Genomic DNA, 23,572 nt, shown 5'->3' with positions numbered 1-23,572 from the left:
CTTTCCTGGTGTCGTGAGAGTCGTACTCGAACCTCGTGATGGACCAGGTTTGTTCTCTTCGTCACTACGACTGTAAAGAAAGAAAATGAACACCGTACACAGCAGGAAGCAAAGCGAAGTATGCAGTCTATTTGGTAGTAGCTACCGTGCAATTACTTGTTGAGTTAGGCAGTATCTTAAAGTATAGGAAGGGTCTGACATCTGGTATCTAATGCAGCCATAGTTCATAACATCCCCAACCTAAAACTGCCACGTTTGACTGTCTACACAATAAATTCAGCTTCCTGCACAGTAAATTCTTGCTTTTGTAGTAAATTTTCACCCGTAAGTAATTTGACAGAAATAAATTTTTTTACCCATATAGATGCAATTCATAGTACATATTTCTGCTGATAAAGTACTAGTGCAGTGAAACCACCTTCACAGGAGCTGTGCGTTCTGGTACAGAGAGATTATTCAAATATGGTTTTGAGAAATGCTTTGTGACCAACTTTGTTTTCCAGCGAAAAGAAAAGGAGACCAAATGCTGAAAACAGCGCCACTCCTCGCTGAAATGGGTTCGCAGTTGCTTCATCCCATTTCTAATCCAGTTTTAGCGTCTTGAATTCATGAAACTCGTCCGACCTCAGTTACACCCGTCAGATACTTACGGTGAAGTTGGTAAGGAAACAGTATGAGAGGAACCCTCAAAGTCGGTTGAGTGGGGGTGGGTGGGGGATTGGAGGGGGTGGCGGTAGGGGGGAGCGTAGCAAATGTGTGCGCGCTTGGGAAGCACTCTGAAGCGTGCCACCTGCTGCAGAGGTCCGCCTGGACCACGTAGGCGCACAGATTGATCTCGGACTTGATCAAATCTGCCGCCAGAAGCGAAGGAAGGAAGGAAGATCGGGGTTTCACATCCCATCGACAGCGAGATCATCAGGGATGGAAACACGATCGAGTTGGCAGAAAAGGGAAAGCGCAGTGTCCCTTTCTGAGAAGCCATCCCGACATTTGCCTTAATTTTTAGGAAAACCACGGAAACTTTTAAGTCCGCATGCATGTACCGGAATTTGAACAGTCATCTTCGCGAATGTGAATCCCGTAGTTTAACGTGAACACCGAAGCAGCTCCTCCCGGCACCGGATAGGTTATGCTCCGGTGAGACATTAAATTTAAACAGGAGACCAGAGAGTACATCTTCAGCAATTTGGAGCTGGTTAAAATCTTGTACTTACTTGTGAGTGTCATCAGGTACAACCTCCTCTGATTTAAGAAGGCACATTATTGTCCTGTTAAGCAAAAAAGTATAGTCATATCTTCGCGGGAGATATTCCGACACCACTTGTGTAGGAATTGTGCTTCCATTTAACTGGCTGTTAGTTGCTACCCACAATTACATTACCACCAGCAGAAAACCCGCAGACAAGACAAAGATAATACAATATGAAGATAATACAATACGAAGATAATAAAATACGAAGATAATGCAATTCGAAGAAAAGATTTGAGTAAATATGAATAATACTTGTACCTTTTAAAAATTTATGTACTTCTTACGATAACTTCGAATTATGAACGTGAATTCTATAAAATAAAATAAGTATCGTATTGTGTAATTAGAAAATGTAAATAAAAATAATAAAATAACAACGCTAGTAGTTGCCTTTCTCGCAGCATTAGGATCACATGCGTAACTGATTATTGACCCAAACCCTACTTCAAAAGTAAATCCATAAGGATTTGTCATATTTTGCGTACGAAAACGACAAATTGAACTTGTAGATCATGTCACGACAGAAAATGAAACCCGTTAAAAAGAATGTTTGTACCTGACACATGTTATAAGCTGCAATTTTTGGCAGAGAGAGGGAGTTACGTTATATGTTCAAAATGAACACCAGTAGTTACTAAAAAATGCCATTGCATTTCACAACAGATTGAACTATAGTATCATGTGTTGCAGTTACAGCACATACATTGACAGCCATAGTTTTCACATAGCTTGTTAATTGTAGTTTTGTAGATATACGTCATCCTTGATGGTTCCGCACAGGTAGAAGTCCATAGGTATGAAATCGAGACATGAATTGGTTACTCAATAGAAACTTATCAATCTACTCACAGTCTGCGTAGCGTGTCATTTGGATGGTAGTGAGAAGGCTTAATCTCGTTCCATGTAAAATATTTCATCCCTACACAGCGTTTGCAGGAGGGCAAAATCCTCGTCTGAAGCATTTCAAGATACAGCTGACGAAATATGGGACTCTCAGAGAAGAGAGGACCAGTCAAACTAACCCAGGGGAGACTGTGTCGCAGATTGAGCCCCAGCAGGCTCACTGCCTTGTCCACATGAGCGTGAAGATCTCCAAGCGGCCAACAGACACAAATGTGACAGTTCTCAGTTCTTTTAAGTTTGAATTGCACCTCTCGAAATCACGCAAATTTCCCTACACATTCCTCTTCCTAGAAAACTGTGTCCCCAAACCATACACAGTATTCAATCTTTTGATTTGAGTCATTTGCATTCATCGCGTCTAACAGTCATGGAATGTACAATTCTACTTTGTACATTTAATAATGTGTCTTTCACTTGACTGACAAAATCCCTTTCGAATGCTCCTGCATTCACTGACTTTCACAATGATCACACGAAACATTGTCACAATCCAGTACTCAACACAGGCTGACACTGCTTGTGATCGGCCACATCTTGTGTTCCAGCATTGTTAGCTGTAGCGGGTAGACTACGTGCTTTGTTGGTGCTGCACATTTTGGCGATTTTGCTCGAGATAAACTTACGTTGCAGTGTTCCGATTCGGCACGCCAGTGTAAAAGTGTGCACAGAATCAGCCAAGTGGAAAATCCGTGCAATACACACGTTTATTTATAAACAAAAGACAATTTAGAAGTTTTCCCTTGTGTGAGACCGCTTGTACAACATTGTGTTCGATTTAAAGTTCTATATTCGTATATTTTACTGTTCACGTTATGGTCAATTGTAGGCTTAAAGTAAATTGTGCTCTTTTAAATTTTTAAGAACAGTACGCCTCTATCCTCATTCAAAACAATGTTTGTCTAATTTCATTGCACAATTGCTTGAAAAATAGGTTAGTATCAGAATTTTCGGGCGCTTACAAAACTATATTTCTGTAAGTTAGTGGTACGAGTATATTGGATATGTAATTTAATTCGTCGCAAGTTTACAGTTCAGCCAAAGTATACATCACTCCTGATTTCATTGAATGTCAACACGAGTAAACGTGCGTTTTTGAGAATTTGCAGAAGCTGCCGTTGTCCTTTGTATAATTTACGAGCAATTTGTAGCAAACCAGGATTTGTGATTTAGTTGCTGTTGCAGATTTTCCATCTAATGTTGTGTGTTACATGTAGTTTTCCCCTAAGAGGAGCATGCTTATATATTAACTGAATTTATCGTAAATTAATCCAGTGTTGGAGTTAGCTAACAACTATAATTAACTTCAAAACATATTAGGAAACTAGTAATTTTTACCACAGGTTTTTGTGTTGCCTTAATAAAAATCTCGTTTTATGTATCTGCTTCAATTTTTACAGGAAATTTGCAACTTTTTAGCTCTCCACATTCAAAGCTAATGATCAGGTCTAATTTAAAGTTATTTGTTCACTGGTTTGTTATACATTGCACCAGCCAAAATGCAGCCTCACTGCGCGGTTCTCAGACACGAGGTGAGTTGGTTGACGCTCGTAAGCAGCTGGAAATCGCCCCAGACTACTGTCAAACAATTGGCAGCTGCTGTGAATCGGTGTGTTGGAGGAGCTCCCTAGCCGGCCGGAGTGGCCGAGCGGTTAAAGGCGCTACAGTCTGGAACCGCACGACCGCTACGGTCGCAGGTTCGAATCCTGCCTCGGGCATGGATGTGTGTGATGTCCTTAGGTTAGTTAGGTTTAAGTAGTTCTAAGTTCTAGGGGACTTATGACCACAGCAGTTGAGTCCCATAGTGCTCAGAGCCATTTTTTTGAGGAGCTCCCTAGAGTGGGCTTCCTGTGATACCTGTACCAAAGGTACCTCACGTACTATCCACTCCAGTGGAGCCTGTCTCCTCTGCAGAAAGAACAGGATCTGTCATTACCCACTCACTTGACTACGAGTGGTGTGTCAATGGTAGATCTATGCGTCCTGTACAGGTTGGACAAGGACCATGAAAGACTCAGGGTGTTGTATAGATCCCCCTAATCAACAAGTCTGAGGTGTTGTCTTTCACTGAAACTGAAACTGACCCAGTGGGACTCACTTCACCTGTTTTGGGGAAACCCGTTTTGTCCGGTGTCAGGAGGAAGCAGATGCTAAAGAGTAGGGCCTATTAACCGTCAGCAGTTAAACCGAGCGGCGAATGAAGAGAAATGGCAGCAAGGGACAGGAAAGGACTCCAGGGGCACTCAGTGTGTATGCCTGGGAGCCTCATTCGGCATGCTGAAGTGGCTATTCTGGCAGCCATTGAGGGAACAGCGTGCAACCAACTGCAGATCATATCGCACGTTGGAACAAATGGTGTCTGTCAGCTGGGCTCCGAGATCAGTCTGGGGTCATTGCAGTGACTGGCAAAGGAGGTTGATAAGATCGGCCTTGCACGTGGAGTTTCAGTGAAGCTCACAATTTGCAGCATTGTCCCCAGAACTGATTGTGGCCCTTTGGTTCTGAGTCGAGTGAAAGGACTGAACCAGAGACTTTGAAGGTTCTGTGAAAAGCTAGGCTGCGACTTCCTGGAATCGCGCTATAGTGTTGAGAACTATAGGGTCCCCCTAAATAGGTGAGATGTGCACTACACATCAGAGGTAGCTGACTGTGTGTGGGGGTGCACACAATGGTTTTTAGTGTAGGTGACTCTCCATCCAATCCAGATAACGATAGCTGTAGGAAATCCAAAAGTATCAGTATCACAAAATCCAAAGAAATTCTGGACATATGTAAAGGCTGTTACTGACACCAAAATTAGTGTCTAGCCCTTGGTGAGTGAGATAGGAAGTGGAATTGAGGGTACCAAACCAAAAGCTGAAATACTTAACTCCATTTTTCAAATGTTCCTTTACAAAGGAAAACCCAGGGGAATGGCCCCAATTTAATCCTGGTACCACTGAAAAGATGAATTAAATAAGTATTAGTGTTAGTGGGATGAATACACTAAGCAGATTCAGAAGGATGTAGGTTGCAGTAGGTACTGGGAGATGAAAAAGCTTGCACAGGATAGAGTAGCATGGAGAGCTGCATCAAACCAGTCTCAGGACTGAAGACCACAACAACAACAACAACAACAACAACAACAACAACAGTGTTAGTGGCGTTAAGAAACAGCTGAAATCGATAAAATTGAACAAAGCTCCACACTCCAGTGGAATCACTATCAGATTCAATACTGAATTTGTGGTTGAGTTAGCCTCTCTTCTCATATAATATACTGTAGATCCCTCGAACAAAAAGCCGTGCCCAGTTATTGGAAGAAGGCACAGGTCACACCCATCTACAAGGAGAGTGGTAAAAGTGATCCACAAAACTACTGTCCAATATCGTTGACATCGATTTGTTGTAGAATCTTAGAACATATTCTGTGCTCAAACATAATGAGGTATCTTGATCTAGAACTTTTCTCACATGACATACTGAAAGCTTTGGACCGAGGCAAACAGGTGTATGCAGTGTTTCTTGAATTCTGAAAAGCATTTGACTCAGTAGGCCTACCACACCTACTCTTATTGTCAAAAGTACGACCATATGTTGTATCAAGTGAAATTTGTGACTGCATTGAGGATTTTTTTGGTAGGGAGGCTGCACTATGTTATTTTGGATGGAGAGTCGGCGTCAGATGTAGAAACAACTTCGGGTGTGTCCCAGGGAAGTGTGTTGAGACCCTTGCTGTTCATGTTGTATATTAATGACCTTTCAGAAAATATTAATAATAAAATCAGGCTTTTTGCAGATATTCAGTTATCTACAATGAGGTACTATCTGAGAAAAGCTACATAAATATTCAGTCAAATCTTGATAAGATTTCAACATGATGTAGAGATTGCTCTAAATGTTCAGAAATCTAAAAGTTTGAATCTCGCAAAAAGAAAAATCATACTATCGTATGACTGTAAAAAACAAAAAATCAGTGAGTCACTTTTGGAGTTTGCCAACTCATACAAATACCTGGGTGTAAGACTTTGTAGGGATATAAATTGGAATGATCACATAGGTTCAGTCGCGGGTAAAGTAGATGGTAGCCTCCGGTTTGTCGCTAGAATGCTGGGGAAGTGCAGTTAGCCTACAAAAGAGTTTGCTCCCAAATCACTTCTGTGACTGATCCTAGTATACTGCTCAAGTGTGTGGGACCCTTGCCAGATAGGACTAGCAGATGATATAGAACATAACAGAGAAGGTAGCGTGAATGGTCACAGGTTTGTTTAATCCGTGGGAGAGTGTCATAGAGATACTGAAGGAGTATAAAGTGGGAGACTCTTGAAGACAGATGTAAACTATCCTGAGAAAGTCTTTTAACAAAGTTTCAAGAAACAGCTTTAAATGATTTCTCTAGGGACATACTACAACCCCCTACATATTGCTCACACAGGTACCATGAGGATAAGATTAGGATAATTTACTGCATGCACTGAGGCATTCAAACAGTCATTCTTCCCACCCTCCATATGTGAATGGAAAATGAAGAAACCCTAACAACAGGTACAATGGGACATACCCTCTGCCATGCACCTCATTGTGGTTTGCAGAGTGTAGATGTAGGTGTAGATCTTTAGCAGTTCTGTTGCCTTCAAACTTACCATGAATAGGAGCAGTTGTGCAAGACATCAGTGGCTCCATTTCTAAACATTTGTGGCACTGCCATTGTACCACATGAACGTTATTGTATATCAAACTCCACTTCAGTGGAGTCTTGCATGCCTCAAATGATAGCCTCACCTCTGCCACTATTGCCACTCGACTGTTTTCCGGCGTGCTGGTTTGGTGTGCCATCACCCCCCCCCCCCCACCCCCTTCCCCCCACCCCCACCCACAATTCCACATCGCCAATTGTCTGTATGACCTGCCTGAGACCAATTTATGATAACACATGTCATTATTTGTTAGGCTTGTGGGTACTGGTTCTACCTGTCAGTGTGTAACCTGATTTGTTTCACACAGCTGAAGGCTCCCCTTCCAGGTGGGATTTATGGAAGTCATCAGGGCACTAAAGAGCAGTAATTCTGCCGCTATGATGGTGTGTCTTGCAGAATATTTAAAATCTCATGCTGCCTTGATAGGATTACCTTCAAGCTCTCTTTGTAATCAATCAGTGGATTATGCTGTATTTTCTGACAGACTTAAATATCCTGACCTCTCCAAAAGTGGAGATAAACAAACCACCTCTACTTACAGACTTAGCCTATATCATTCCTGCCATTCTATTCAAAAATGTTTGAGAATGTGACCTATGATAAAATACTGACTCATTTAACTGAGCAGAAGTTGTTAACTGCCTCTCATTTTGGCTTTCACAAATGATTCTCAAAACACAATGGAATGAAAGATCTCAGAATGGAAGTGCTAGTAGATCTAAACAAGAATTAGTGTCCTGGTAGTATATTCTGTGACCTTGCTAAAGTGCTTGAATCTGTGGGTCAAAACATTCTACTTAGTAAACTAAAGCATTATACCATTAATAGTGCTGCTCTTCCACAGATGGAAACATTAACAGCATTCCTTGTGCACTGATAGAATATTGCCTCCATAACAGGAAGCAGAGGTTCTCATTAATAGACTTTATGTGCATGTGAAAATAGCCTCAGAGTGGGAGAACATAACATACGGTGTGCCACTGCGATTGGCATGAGGCTCACTCTCATTTCTGACCTACATAAATGACCCTTGATTGACTCTAATGGACAGTTCAAAAACTACAATGTTTGCTGGCGACAGAACTGCACTAACAAGGGGTTGAATCTCAGCCCTAGCAGACACAGATCATGTGACAGCTGAACAGGGCTGCTAGGGGTTCACAACTAACAGTTCTAAGCCTTATCCTCAGAAAGGCTCATCTCATGTATTTACAAACAAGCAATAATGATCTTTTAGCACCACAAGTGGACAGTAATGGTCATATGCTGAATGAAGCACTGTGTGTAAAATTCCTTGGGGTCCATCTGGATAACAAGTCAAAATGGAGTTGAGACACAGATAAACTAATTGCTAGGCTGAGTTCAGCGAGTTATGCCCTTATCAGTGTCTATCCCTCTGTTCTTACCTAAAGACAAGTGTGTTGGCTGATTTGGCATGTTTTAATTCCTGTTTTGCTCATGGAATTATCTTTTAGAGCAATGCACTTAAAATAAACAAACTGTTTGTTCAGCAGAAGTGAGCAATAAGAATGTTGTGCAAAGATAACTGTACATGTTGCAGAAGCTTTTTGGAAAATATCAGAACTCTAACCCTCGCTTTTCAATACATTTAGCGCTTAATGGTTTGTGTTGCTGATAATAAAAATTAGTTTCAACTGAACTGTGATACATGGAGTTACGTACTCTGGAGGCAAGGGATTGAACAAAGTCCCAAGAAATTGGAGTCCTTATCAGTTAAGGAATAAAATTAAAAGCGTACCTCATTAGCTAGTCTTTTTTACAAATTATCTGAATTTACAGACTGAAAGGTTCTGTTAGTAAAGGGCAAGTACCAATGTTTGTTGTGTGTGTGTGTGTGTGTGTGTGTGTGTGTGTGTGTGTGTGTGTGTGTGAGGTGGCCGGGCGGGAGTTCATGTTAGGAATGCTCAACAGTGTGGTTATTGGCACACATATGAAATTAATGGAGGTAAATGTTGTTAAAAACAGAGAAAATGCAAGAAAATAGGCACAAACAAAATCTGAGATAAAATCAAACTCACCCTCCCCCATTCTCACCCACACTTACCAGCTTGATCAAATTGTGAAAGATAGCATTAAAATTGTTCAGATGTTTTAAAACTGTTTAGTAACTCTACGTAAGACAAAAGGAGCACTGAAATAGATTTACAGCAATATGTGGTTGGCTGATCTATTACAAAAAACACAGATGGTCTGGCCACCCTGGGTTCCCATTGAAAACATCATCCTAAAATTTTAGGAAGCAAGTTAGACAATTCACAAAAACTTAAAAGTCACACCACATTCATTTGATTGTCAATTAAAATAGAGCACAAATCTATCATCAAATGAGCTGCCGCCATTAGTTCTGAAACTAAAACACAGTCTAGTAAAATGGGGCCAACTCGATCTCTACACAAAAACCACCACACATTGAGGGGTCCTCTAACTGGAGCACGAAGCCGTGCATCATAGAGCTGTGGCCTATGCGAAGATGAGTAAGGAGGACCTCATTCCACCCACGTGACTAGGAAGAGATACACTACAGTCTCACTGTGCACTGTGTAAAATTCCTCCCGCCCACTTTATTCTCATCGACGTGTGATCCTGCACCTCGACAGTGAGGCGATAGTGTGCAGGGGGGGGGGGGGGGCACACTGAATTACCTGAGAATCGTAATGTGCCTCCTTGGCTTATGAACCTACCCTTTCAATCCCCTTAATACCCTTGTGTCCTGGAACCTAGCAGAAAGACATCTCCTTCCCCCTCCTCTGTAGATGGAAGAGGGCATCTTGAAAATTCTGTACCACTTTATCTGCTGAGTACAAGCATTCTTGAGAGTGAAGGGCACTCAGGAAGTCATAACAGACAGGGAATTTTTTACTGAAAACAAGGGCAGAAGCATTATAGAAAGTGAAGGGCACTGAGGGAGACATAACAGACAAAGAATTTAGTACTCGAAACACATCACATCTGCTCCAGTGCCTGCAAGACTGCATATAATTCAATATTAGAGGCAGTAAAGTCTTGAGACAGTTGGATTCCTGATGACATGATCAAGGAAAACAGCAGAGCAACCAATGGAGTCTCCCTGTTTAGATGGCTCAACCATAAATACAGCTACAGAGTTGTGGTGCTCAGTTAAAATGCCATAAAATAATGTATTAAAAACACATGCAGGAGTCAGCCTCTCCCCTATTGCACTAAATCTTAAATTACTCTGGACTTCTGCAGTAACCAGTGTGCCAGGTGGTTAAAACCCTGGATTTATGGTTGTACTTACTCCACACCAGGTGACTTTAAAGCTGTATGACAAATTTTGTTTTGAAGGTAAGACCACTTCAGCTGTAAGACCTTCATTTATAGGCATAACTGGTTTTTCAGCATTTCAGCTGCACCACTAGGTGCAATAAAATCAAGTCATGTTCCAGTCAAGAAAAGAGAATGGGACGACCCAGTGTTAGTCAGCACTTTATTTGCTAAGCAGTGGATGTCAAAAAAAATTGATGAATATGAATGCAGAGTTATCCCATCCTCTTTTCTGAATTGGAGCATTACTTGATTTTGTTGCACTGGTAGTGCAGCTGAAAATTCTGTACTCTTAATTCGCATAAATAAATTAATTAAAGCTGAAGCAAGCTTCTCTTCAAATTGATATGTCCAGGCTGTGGCTGCCCTGACTACAAAGCCTGCTCTATGACAAGTAATGTACTATAAATAGGACTCAGTGTTAATGGCTGTAAAAAACGTTTGTTTAGAAAAATACTGTTGTTGTCAAGTAAATATTCAGGTACTAATAGCAAATAAACACCAGTTGTATCATAACACTGAAGAGGCATTAGCTTTTTTAAAGCGGCAACTTTCTTACTGTTTTAGTAAATTGATGCACCAGTCACAGATTAGGGCTTAGGCCTGTTCCAACTGACCAACTGGTACTAACAAGGCAGTATCAGGAGTGGTCTATGATCGTGGGACATGTGAACAGCGTGTTGCCAATCCTTTCCAGCCCTTAGTGCCAGTGCACGAATCCTGATGATGTCACTGCTTCGTTATTTGAGCATCTCCTGATTTGGCCTTTCAAGGGATAAGTGGACTTCGTTCCAGATCATGCTACCTCCAGAAAAAAATCTTAGCAGGTATCAGGAGTCAAACCCAGATACTTCCACACTGATAGCTATGACACTAAATATTCGGCTATGGTGGCTGTCCTTACCGATTTACATGATTAAATTTAATTGCCATAAACATGAATAGTATTAATAGTTTAGTGACAGCTTATTGTTAATACAGTATACACTTTCAGTTTCTATGATGTTTTTGTCATGTGTTAACATGTAGTTTGACTCACTGCACATCCCTGCAGTGTCTCTTTCTGGATTGGTTGTACATAACATGAATGAATATGTGAATGAATGAATGAATGGAACACAATATGTAAAAATATGTCTGAGTTCACAGACGTGAAACTTTGTTGCAGATGGGCCACGGAGACTGTGGTGTGAAAGCTGAGGAGGAGGATGAGGTGACTCTGCCAGCAGCGCTGCAGGAGGAAGCGGCACGCGAGCTCCGCGAGGACGCGTCAGTGCGTGCCCACGGCCTGCAGCAGATGCGCTCCTGGCTTCGCACTCACCCGGCCATCCGCAACTGCCGTACTGATGCTCCCTTCCTGTTGCGCTTCTTGCGCACCAAGAAGTTCAGTGTGCCGCTCGCGCAGGACATGCTCGAGCGCTACCTCACTGTGCGCCAGCTCTATCCCCACTGGTTCCGTGGGCTCGACGTCGACGACCCCGATCTGTCCGATGTACTCGACAGTGGGTGAGTGGAGTGGACTTCTCTCTGGTATCACCAAAAGTCATTGTATTGGGCTGCTGTGACCTGTAACAAACAGTAGGGTGGTGACGTGTGATGTGGAGGCTGCCATTTGAGCTTTACTAATGAAAGCTGTGTCAGCCACCGGAATTTGTCTGGCACCTCCAGACTGTGTGCCAACATCTCACTTTCCATCTCTTTTATTAAACTGGGACATTAAACTTTTTGGCGGTACCTGCCCGGTAGCTGTGCTTGTTAGCATACCACTTCCAAGATTTGGGCAGCTGCACCGGCCCTAGGTCGAATCTGCCTGGCAGAGGACCAGTGTGCTGGCCAGCCTGCATGTGGTTTTTAGGTGGTTATCCACATCTGACTAGGTGAATGCTAGGCTGGTATCCAAGTACTGAGCTTCAGTTACACAATTTTCAAAGATTTGGAAAATGTTTACACACTCCTACATGTATTCCTCCAAGGGGTGGGGGTAATGGGGTGGTGACAGGAAGGGCACCTGGCCATGCATTAATTAACTATGCCAAATCCAATGGTAACTGTGCTGATCCCATGTAAATGTGAGACAAAAGCAAAGGAGAAACCAGAGAAAAGAAGTTTAAACTTAGTGATTGTCCTGGTGCTATTTAATAGGGTTTTAGACTGGAAAGCACAGGACCAGTGCCAGACCAAACATTTCAGAAGATAAAGGGGTCATGTTTGAGGCAATACAGATGCTTCACTCAGAAACAAATGTTACAGAAATTAAGATGAATAATGTTATAATATTGAGGCTTCAAGAGAGCTTGCAAATGATCACCTCTATTGCTCAGGGAACTGTCCAAACACAACACAAGTTTTGTAGAACTTTTCACAAAAGATGAAGGCTAATGGACCAACCTGTATGGCATCCTCTGAGGAACCAATATGTGGTAATCATGAGGTGATAATTATGGACTGTAAGGCAGGCAATCCAACACCTGCCATTCAAAAGAACACAGAGCATCCTGTATTGCTTTAGTATTGTGCAACCTCATATTATCATGAAGCAAAATCACAACTTTTTTATTGATATCCTCTAGATATTGAAGAACAAGTCGACTTCTCCAGCTACAGAAAATGGTTGAGCCTCCACATCTAGAGAGCAGGAAACCTGGTACTGATTGAGAAGATCCTTTTTGCTTATATTTCTACCTTCACAATACATGATGGTCACCCATTTTTTCCCCTATTCTCTTCTCACTTGCTTGTCTCTTTTATCTTGTTTGTTGTTGTGGTCCTCAGTGCAGAGACTGGTTCGATGCAGCTCTCCCTGCTACTCTATCTTGTGCAAGCTTGTTCATCTCCAAGTAACTACTGCAACCTACATCCTTCTGAATCTGCTTAGTGTATTCATCCCTTGGTCTCCCTCTATGATTTTTACCCTCCACGCTCCCCTCGAATACTAAATTGGTGACCCTTTGATGCCTCAGACCATGTCCTACCAACCGATCCCTTCTTCTAGTCAAGTTGTGCCACAAACTTCTCTTCTCACCAATTCTATTCAGTACCTTCTCATTAGTTACGTGTTCTACCCATCTGATCTTCAGCATTCTTCTGTAGCGCCACATTTTGAAAGCTTCTATTCCTTCTTCTCTAAACTATTTATCGTGCATGTTTCACTTCCATACAAGGCTACACTCCACACAAATACTTTCAGAAAAGGCCTCCAGACACTTAAATCAATACTTGATGTTAACAAATTTCTGTTCTTCACATACACTTTCTTTGCCATAGTAAGTCTACATTTTGTATCCCCTATGCTTCGACCATCATCAGTTATTTTGCTTCCCAAATAGCAAACCTCATTTACTACTTTAAGTTTCTCATTTCCTAATCTGATTCCCTCTGCATCACTTGATTTAATTTAACTACATGCCATTATCCTCATTTAGATTTAGTTGATGTTCATCTTATATCCTCCTTTCAAGACACTGTCCATTCTGTTCAGGTGCTCTTCCAGATCCTTTGCTGTCCCTGAGGTTTGCCGATGATATTGTAATTCTGTCAAAGCTTTTATTTCTTCGTCATGGATTTTAATTCCTACTCCAAATTTTTCTTTTGTTTTCTTTACTTCTTGCTCAATACCAGATTGAATAACATCTGGGATAGACTACCCCCTTCTCAACCACTGCTTATCTTTCATGCCCCTTGACTCTTATAACTGCATCTGGTTTCTGTACAAAGTGTAAATAGCCTTTCGCTCCCTGTATTTGACCTGCCACCTTCAGAATTTGAAAGGGAATATTCTAGTCAACATTGTCAAAAGCTTTCTTTAAGTCTACAAATGCTAGAAATGTAGAAATATCAACATTTTCAAAAGCTTTCTTTACTACAAATGCTAAGTATAGCCTTGCGTGTTCCAGCATTTTTACGGAATCCAAACTCATCTTCCCTGAAGTCTGCTTCCAACAGTTTTTCCATTCAACTGTAAAGAATTCGCATTAGTATTTTGCAGCCGTGACTTATCAAACTGATATTTTGGTAATTTTCACACCTGTCAACACCTGCTTTCTTTGGGACTTGGATTATTATATTCTTCTTGAAGTCTGAGGGTATTTCCCTTGACTCATACATCTTGCTCACCAGATGGTAGAGTTTTGTCAGTACTGGCTCTCCCAAGGCTGTCAGTAGTTCTAATGGAATGTTGTCTACTCCCGGGGCCTTGTTTCGACTCAGGTCTTTCAGTGCTCTGTCAAACTCTTCACGCAGTATCATATCTCCCATTTCATCTTCATGTATGTCCTCTTTCACTTCTATAATATTACCATCAAGTACATTGCCTCTATATACTCCTTCCACATTTATGCTTTCTCTTCTTTGCTTAGAACCGGTTTTCCACATGAGCTGTTGATATTCATACAGGCAGTTCTCTTTTCTCCAGAGTTCTCTTTAATTTTGCTGTAGGCAGCATCTATCCTACCCCTGGTGATATTTGCCTCTACACCCTTACATTTGTCCTCCAGCCATCCCTGCTTAGCCATTTTGCACTTTCTGTTGATCTCATTTTTGAGACGTTTGTATTCCTTTTTGCCTGTTTCATTTACAGCATTATTATATTTTCTCCTTTCATCAATTAAATTCAATATCTCTTCTGTTACCCAAGGATGTCTACTAGCTCTTGTCTTTCTGTATACTTGATCCTTTGCTGCCTTCACTATTTCATCTCTCAAAGCTACCTGTTCTTCTTGTACTGTATTTCCTTCCCTCGTTCTTGTAAATCACTCCCCAATGCTCTCCCTGAAACTCTCTACAACCTCTGGTTCTTTCAGTTTATCCAATACCCATCTCCTTAAACTCCCACCTTTTTGCAGTTTCTTCAGTTTTAATCTGCAATTTGTAACCAATAGCTTATGGTCAGAGTCCACATCTGCTCCTGGAAATGTCTTACAATTTAAAACCTGGTTCCAAAATCTGTCTTACCATTATATAATCTATCTGAAACCTTCCAGTGTCTCCAGGCCTCTTCCATGTGTACAACTGTCTTTCATGATTCTTAAACCAAGTGTTGGTTGTGATTAAGTTATGCTCTGTGCAAAATTCTACCAGGTGGCTGCTTCTTTCATTCCTTACCCCCACTCCATATTCACTTTCTATTTTTCCTTCTCTTCCTTTTCTTACTATTGAATTCCAGTCCCCCACGACTATTAAATTTTTGTCTCCCTTTACTATATGAATAATTTCTTTTATCACATCATACATTTCTTCAGTCTCTTCATCATCTGATCTAGTTGGCATATAAACTTGTATTACTGTGGTAGGCATGGGCTTCGTGTCTATCATGGGAACAATAATGTGTTCACTGTGCTGTTCATAGTAGCTTACCCAAGCTCCTATTTTTTTATTCATTACTGAACCTACTCCTGCATTACCCCTATTTGATTTTGTATTCATAACCCTGAATTCATCTGACCAGAAGTCTTGTTATTCCTGCCACCAAACTTCACTAATTCTCGCTATGCCTAACTCTAACCTATCCATTTCCCTTTTTAAATTTTCTATCCAACCTGCTGGATTAATACATCTCACATTCCTCGCTCCTATCCATAGAATGTCAGTCTTATTTCTCCTGACAACAACATCCTCCTGAGTAGTCAGACCTGGAGATCCAAATGGGGCACTATTTTACCTCCAGAATATTGTACCAAGAGGACGCCACCATCATTTAAACATTCAGTAAAGCTGCATGCCCTTGGGAAAAATTATAGCTTCAGCTTCCCCTTGCTTTCAACTGTTCACATTACCAGCACAGCAAGGCTGTTTTGGTTAATGTTACAAGGCCAGATCAGTCAATCATCCAGACCATTGCCCCTGCAACTACTGAAAGGCTGCTTCCCCTCTTCCGGAACCACACATTTGTCTGACCTCTCAACAGATACCCCTCTGTCATGGTTGCACCTACATTACTACTCTCTGTATCACTGAGGCATGCAAGCCTTCCCACCAACGGCAAGATCCATGGTTCATGGGGGACTTCATCTCATTTTACTTAAATTCTATTGTTCAGTTCATCTTCTTTTGTGCTCAATGTTCCACTGGCATATGAACCTTGCCTCTACAGTACTGCAGCAGGATCATACTGTGGCCTCCCTCCCCACTTACCCCGAGCTTTCACTCACATCCAGCCCCTTGCTACCTTCAACTTCGTCATCAGCGCACAACATGCCCACTGTGTTGCATGTTCAGGGAATAGACACTAGTTAGCTGTTCTGTCTTTGTGTCAATTAACAAGTTTATATGTGATTTTACTTGTTTCATAAAATTAAGAACATTGTAAACATTTTGTGCAGATTAAGAGAAATACATATAGTAAGCCAGTTATATGATGAGACAACACTTGTTTTACCTAAATGGAGTATCAGACCCAGATTTTTCAATTGAATGAGTGGAAAATATCAAGGAGAAAAGATCTGTGGTTCAAGATATAAAACATGTAGAAATATGTAGTGTTGTTGTTGTGGTCTTCAGTCCTGAGACTGGTTTGATGCAGCTCTCCATGCTACTCTATCCTGTGCAAGCTTCTTCATCTCCCAGTACCTACTGCAACCTACATCCTTCTGAATCTGCTTAGTGTATTCATCTCTTGGTCTCCCTCTACGATTTTTACCCTCCACGCTGCCCTCCAATACTAAATTGGCGATTCCTTGATGCCTCAGAACATCTCCTTCCAACCGATCCCTTCTTCTAGTCAAGTTGTGCCACAAACTTCTCTTCTCCCCAATTCTATTCAATACCCCCTCATTAGTTACGTGATCTACCCACCTTATCTTCAGCATTCTTCTGTAGCACCACATTTCGAAAGCTTCTATTCTCTTCTTGTCCAAACTAGTTATCGTCCATGTTTCACTTCCATACATGGCTACACTCCATACAAATACTTTCAGAAACGACTTCCTGACACTTAAATCTATACTCGATGTTAACAAATTTCTCTTCTTCAGAAACGATTTCCTTGCCATTGCCAGTCTACATTTTATATCCTCTCTACTTCGACCATCATCAGTTATTTTACTCCCTAAATAGCAAAACTCCTTTACTACTTTAAGTGTCTCATTTCCTAATCTAATTCCCTCAGCATCACCCGATTTAATTTGACTACATTCCATTATCCTCGTTTTGCTTTTGTTGATTTTCATCTTATATCCTCCTTTCAAGACACTGTCCATTCCGTTCAACTGCTCTTCCAAGTCCTTTGCTGTCTCTGACAGAATTACAATGTCATCGGCGAACCTCAAAGTTTTTACTTCTTCTCCATGAATTTTAATACCTACTCTGAATTTTTCTTTTGTTTCCTTTACTGCTTGCTCAATATACAGATTGAATAACATCAGGGAGAGGCTATAACCCTGTCTCACTCCTTTCCCAACCACTGCTTCCCTTTCATGCCCCTCGACTCTTATAACTACCATCTGATTTCTGTACAAATTGTAAATAGCCTTTCGCTCCCTGTATTTTATACCTGCCACCTTCAGAATTTGAAAGAGAGTATTCCAGTTAACATTGTCAAAAGCTTTCTCTAAGTCTACAAATGCTAGAAACGTAGGTTTGCCTTTTCTTAATCTTTCTTCTAAGATAAGTCGTAAGGTTAGTATTGCCTCACGTGTTCCAACATTTCTACGGAATCCAAACTGATCTTCCCCAAGGTCCGCTTCTACCAGTTTTTCCATTTGTCTGTAAAGAATTCGCGTTAGTATTTTGCAGCTGTGACTTATTAAACTGATAGTTCGGTAATTTTCACATCTGTCAACACCTGCTTTCTTTGGGATTGGAATTTTTATATTCTTCTTGAAGTCTGACGGTATTTCGCCTGTCTCATACATCTTGCTCACCAGATGGTAGAGTTTTGTCATGACTGGCTCTCCCAAGGCCATCAGTAGTTCTAATGGAATGTTGTCTACTCCCGGGGCCTTGTTTCGACTCAGGTCTTTCAGTGCTCTGTCAAACTCTTCACGCAGTATCTTATCTCCCATTTCGTCTTCATCTACATCATCTTCCATTTCCATAATATTGTCCTCAAGTACATCGCCCTTGTATAAACCCTCTATATACTCCTTCCACCTTTCTGCCTTCCCTTCTTTGCTTAGAACTGGGTTGCCATCTGAGCTCTTGATATTCATACAAGTGGTTCTCTTCTCTCCAAAGGTCTCTTCAATTTTCCTGTAGGCAGTATCTATCTTACCCCTAGTGAGACAAGCCTCTACATCCTTACATTTGTCCTCCAGCCATCCCTGCTTAGCCATTTTGCACTTCCTGTCGATCTCATTTTTGAGATGTTTGTATTCCTTTTTGCCTGCTTCACTTACTGCATTTTTATATTTTCTCCTTTCATCAATTAAATTCAATATTTCTTCTGTTACCCAAGGATTTCTACTAGCCCAGGTCTTTTTACCTATTTGATCCTCTGCTGCCTTTACTACTTCATCCCTCAAAGCTACCCATTCTTCTTCTACTGTATTTCTTTCCCCCATTCCTGTCAATTGTTCCCTTATACTCTCCCTGAAACTCTCTACAACCTCTGGTTCTTTCAGTTTATCCAGGTCCCATCTCCTTAGATTCCCACCTTTTTGCAGTTTCTTCAGTTTCAATCTGCAGTTCATAACCAATAGATTGTGGTCAGAATCCACATCTGCCCCTGGAAATGTCTTACAGTTTAAAACCTGGTTCCTAAATCTCTGTCTTACCATTATATAATCTATCTGATACCTTTTAGTATCGCCAGGATTCTTCCAGGTATACAACCTTCTTTTATGATTCTTGAACCAAGTGTTAGCTATGATTAAGTTATGCTCTGTGCAAAATTATACAAGGCGGCTTCCTCTTTCATTTCTTCCCTCCAATCCATATTCACCTACTATGTTTCCTTCTCTCCCTTTTCCTACTGACGAATTCCAGTCACCCATGACTATTAAATTTTCGTCTCCCTTCACTACCTGAATAATTTCTTTTATCTCGTCATACATTTCATCTATTTCTTCATCATCTGCAGAGCTAGTTGGCATATAAACTTGTACTACTGTAGTAGGCATGGGCTTTGTGTCTATCTTGGCCACAATAATGCGTTCACTATGCTGTTTGTAGTAGCTAACCCGCACTCCTATTTTTTATTTATTATTAAACCTACTCCTGCATTACCCCTATTTGATTTTGTATTTATAACACTGTAATCACCTGACCAAAAGTCTTGTTCCTCCTGCCACCGAACTTCACTAATTCCCACTATATCTAACTTTAACTTATCCATTTCCCTTTTTAAATTTTCTGACCTACCTGCCCAATTAAGGGATCTGACATTCCACGCTCCGATCCGTAAACGCCAGTTTTCTTTCTCCTGATAACGACGTCCTCTTGAGTAGTCCCCGCCCAGAGATCCGAATGGGGGACTATTTTACCTCCGGAATATTTTACCCAAGAGGATGCCATCATCATTTAATCATACAATAAAGCTGCATGCCCTCGGGAAAAATTACGGCTGTAGTTTCCCCTTGCTTTCAGCCATTCACAGTACCAGCACAGCAAGGCCGTTTTGGTTAATGTTACAAGGCCAGATCAGTCAATCATCCAGACTGTTGCCCCTGCAACTACTGAAAAGGTTGCTGCCCCTCTTCAGGAACGACACGTTTGTCTGGCCTCTCAACAGATACCCCTCCGTTGTGGTTGCACCTACGGTACGGCCATCTGTATCGCTGAGGCACGCAAGCCTCCCCACCAACGGCAAGGTCCATGGTTTATGGGGGGAGGAAATATGTAGTAATATCATAAAAACTCTTCAAAGAGTTAGCTAAAGATACATAAACCACCCATGCAGGATGTCCCATTGCGGATGGATATCATGTTCCCACAGAAAGAGAGAGACTTTGCCATTGTGGACAAATACCTTCAGCTTATTGCTAGTAACCTATCTTCAATATAAAAGACACTAACAATTCCCTCTATTGATGCTCTACAGTTCCTGATCCTTTACCGCTTGACACTTTACACAACACTGTCAGTGCCACCTCCCTCTACATTAAGATCCCAAATTCCCCTGGCCTTGTCACTGCTGAAGAACACCTTACCCAATAGCTAACTGACTACAAATGTACAACCTCCTTCCTGATCACCATGACCATCTACTCTGTCAATCTAAAAAGTTCTAGAATGGATGAATAAAAAATACAGAGATGTTAAGATGTGGTTTTAATGCTTTAGGTGTTCTACCTAGCCTCCTAGCCTCCTACCACTTGAGTACAATGTATGGAACATTCATACAACCTTGTGAAACTGTGAGAGTCCTACTTTGAGATGTTGGCAACTTGAGCATCATGCTGGCTTGAATGTCAATACTTTGTTAGAACATTTTTATGTAAATTTCTGCATTTTGTGGTAGGTGTGTATCCATAACACTAAGTCATTTCTTCCAGAAAAGAATTGTTGACATTTTGCATTTCAATCAAGCCACAGCAGGTATCCACACACTGGTTTTTTTTTTTTTTGACAGACTTTGCATACATTTTTCTCTTCTTCAAAACATTCTGCAGAATGTGTTAAACACTTCATTTAGAGATGTTGTTGCATGGTAATTTGTGACAAAACAACATTGACTTACTATGGTCACATGTCCACTACTTACTACTGAACTCACTAGTTGAATAGACATTAGTTATTTACATTTGTTAGCACAAGCTGCCACCATAGTTAATGCATTGTTGTTGCCTGTACACAAAGAATAAAATCAGGCTCAGAGCTTTTTGGATAGGTAGTACATATCCTCACCCAGAATTACTTCACCTTCAATGAATCACCTACAAAAGTATTCACAGTATGGTCGTGAGCTCCCAAAAATCACCATCCTATTGCAACCTTTTAATGTACCATCTACAGGAATTCTTCACAGCCACCCAAAATACCTGGTACAGATTCATTGATGACATCTTCATGATCAGGACAAGGAGTGGGTACACTTTATCCATATCCTTCCAGAACTTCAATGCCTATTTGCTCCCCTGTCTTCCTCAGCCCAACGAGCCACCTTCCTTGATACTGACTTCCACCTCATCAGTACCTCCGTCATACCACACCTACCATTTTGACGGCTGCCATTCAATCCCTTTCGTGCTGTCCAGCCACCTGTGGTTGTCACATCTGCAGCAATGAGCAGTCCCTCTCCAAACATGCAGAAGGTCTCACAGGGACTTTCACAGACCAAAATTGCATCCCCTACCATGTACAGAAATATATCTCCTGGACCTTGCCTCCCCAGTTACCTAACATCCCCATCATACCCACTGTCCAGCCACAAAGCAACACCCCTTCATGACTCCGTACCACCCAGGACTTGAGCAACTGAACCACATTCTCTGCCAGTGTTTCAAGTGCCTCTCGTTGTGTCCTGAAATGAGAAATGTGCTCTCCACTATCATTTCCATCACTCCCACAGTGGTATTCTGTTACCTACACAACCTAAGTAGTGACCTTATCCATCTCTACTCCACCTCTGCTCCTAACCCCTTGCCCTATGGTTCACATCCTCAAAAAAACCTAAAATCAAGACCTCTTCCATGCATCCTCTCACTATGCCTTGTTGGCAGTCCTGTCACAGGCATTTCCTATGCCACCAAAGGCAAAGGCACCTGTGAACGCAGCCATAATGTCTTCCAACTTACCTGCAACCACTGTGTGGCATGCCTTGTGGGCACAACCACTGACAAGCATCTGGTCACATGAATAGCCATTGCCAAACTGGCACCAAGAGGCATCTGATGCACTCAGTTGCTGAGCATGCGTGATAGTGAACATTAGTTCAGTAAATGCAACTAGTGAGTTTATAAATACAACTTTTCCCATGGAATAGAAGTAGTTTTATGGAAAAAAACATTTTTAGTTTGTTTCTAAAATTAATTTTGCTACCTGGAAAATCTGTGGGGTGGTGATCAAAACTTCTGTAAGCAAGCTGAGATGTCAGAATCTTTACAAAAGTGTCCCTATTATCATTGTTGATGCATTGCACATATTATTTTTATGGCATACTTCCACACAAGGGAAACTTACTTTTGAAATGCTGAGTCTATGATTAGGCAGTTTCCTTATAATTAATCTTGCAGCTCTTCAAGTACTGTTCAAAAAATACAAGTTTCTTATTTAATTACTACTCATTGCTGTCAGAGGTCAGTCAGAGTGATCACAGAGTCTCTTGAATTGTATTTGAACATTTTCCAGGTACTTGATTCCTCTGCCAGAACGTGATGAACATGGCCGACAAGTCCTCCTGTCCTGTGCAGGTATGTCTTGACCCCTTTGCATACTGTATCCTATTCTATCTGTGTCAGCTGTGTTAAATGCTTATTATTTGCTTGTGATGACCACAAAAAAAGTAAAGATACAGGAAACATAAATGTAATTTCCGTTGTTATTGAATTTAAGCACTTAAAGTATTGTGAGAATTACTTTCTGAAATAAATTATGTGCCTGCCTTCCTTACTCACTATGCAGTAGTCTGTATTAACTGTAGTACTGCTTGTTGGTTTCAGGTCGATTTGACCCTTACAAGTACTCTTCAGGACACATGGCTCGCTGTCATAGCCTGGTGGTTGAGGCACTTATGGATGAACCGGAAAATCAGATTCGAGGATATACCTACCTGAATGATGAATCCGGTCTTCTCATTGGCCACATCAGCTTATGGTCATTCACAGACATCAGAAGCATGCTACGGTGCATACAGGTACACTAAATCTGAAGCCATTTCAGACAAACATGGTGCATACATGACACAATCATAACCCTAGTATTTCTATTTGTTGGGGTGGGATAGTGATGACTTGTAAGCTTAACTCTGGAAAGCCTGGAGAAATTTTATGGGTTTTGGTATGTGGAAAATATACTGGTGGAGAGGAGGAGGTGGTAAGGTTCCCAGTAGCATTGTTAGGAGGGGGAGGAGTTGTTAAGGGGATAACATGCGAAACTGATCAAAAGTGGTTTATATTATAGTTAAAATTACTTATTAGTTGTCACAATATTGTTAAAATTACTTATTAGTTGTCACAATATTAACAGTCTGTTGTTACCAAATCTCACTAAAAAATTTCAGTTTATTTGTAGTTTCCAAGTAATGTGGTCTTCATTCATAAGTCATTATGAGGCATTTTTGGCAGCCAAGAAACTGACACCAGCTAAAGCACGTAAAACCGTGTTCTTCCATGTTGACAGCATGCTTGTTATTGTAAAACCCATAGAAATGGTTGGAGTGGTCTCAACCAATCTTGGTACATGTATTAGTCACTATCTGGAAAAAATAGTTCAGCATGACTCCTAGGACAGCAACAGAAAAGTGGGTGTGGACAGCAACAGAAAAGTGGTTGTCATGTAACAATAATTGTGGAATACCTGGAGAAATATCAGCCAAACTTAGTATACATGTCATTTACTACCCAGC

The 23,572-nt window shown here is 41.2% G+C and overlaps 1 protein-coding gene across 1 annotated transcript in view; it reads left to right on the top strand.

The window, feature by feature from the left end:
* Positions 1–23,572, top strand: part of LOC126416512 (clavesin-2) — a 143,788-nt gene that overhangs the window by 97,655 nt on the left and 22,561 nt on the right. The window contains exons 2-4 of the mRNA XM_050084254.1: positions 11,303–11,640; positions 22,357–22,418; positions 22,668–22,861. Coding sequence (XP_049940211.1) covers positions 11,303–11,640; positions 22,357–22,418; positions 22,668–22,861 — 594 coding nt within the window. The remainder of the gene's footprint in view (positions 1–11,302; positions 11,641–22,356; positions 22,419–22,667; positions 22,862–23,572) is intronic.

The sequence above is a fragment of the Schistocerca serialis genome, chromosome 8 (genome assembly GCF_023864345.2).
Source record: "Schistocerca serialis cubense isolate TAMUIC-IGC-003099 chromosome 8, iqSchSeri2.2, whole genome shotgun sequence".
Classification (NCBI taxonomy): domain Eukaryota; kingdom Metazoa; phylum Arthropoda; class Insecta; order Orthoptera; family Acrididae; genus Schistocerca; species Schistocerca serialis.
This window is presented reverse-complemented; position numbering and strand designations above follow the sequence as displayed.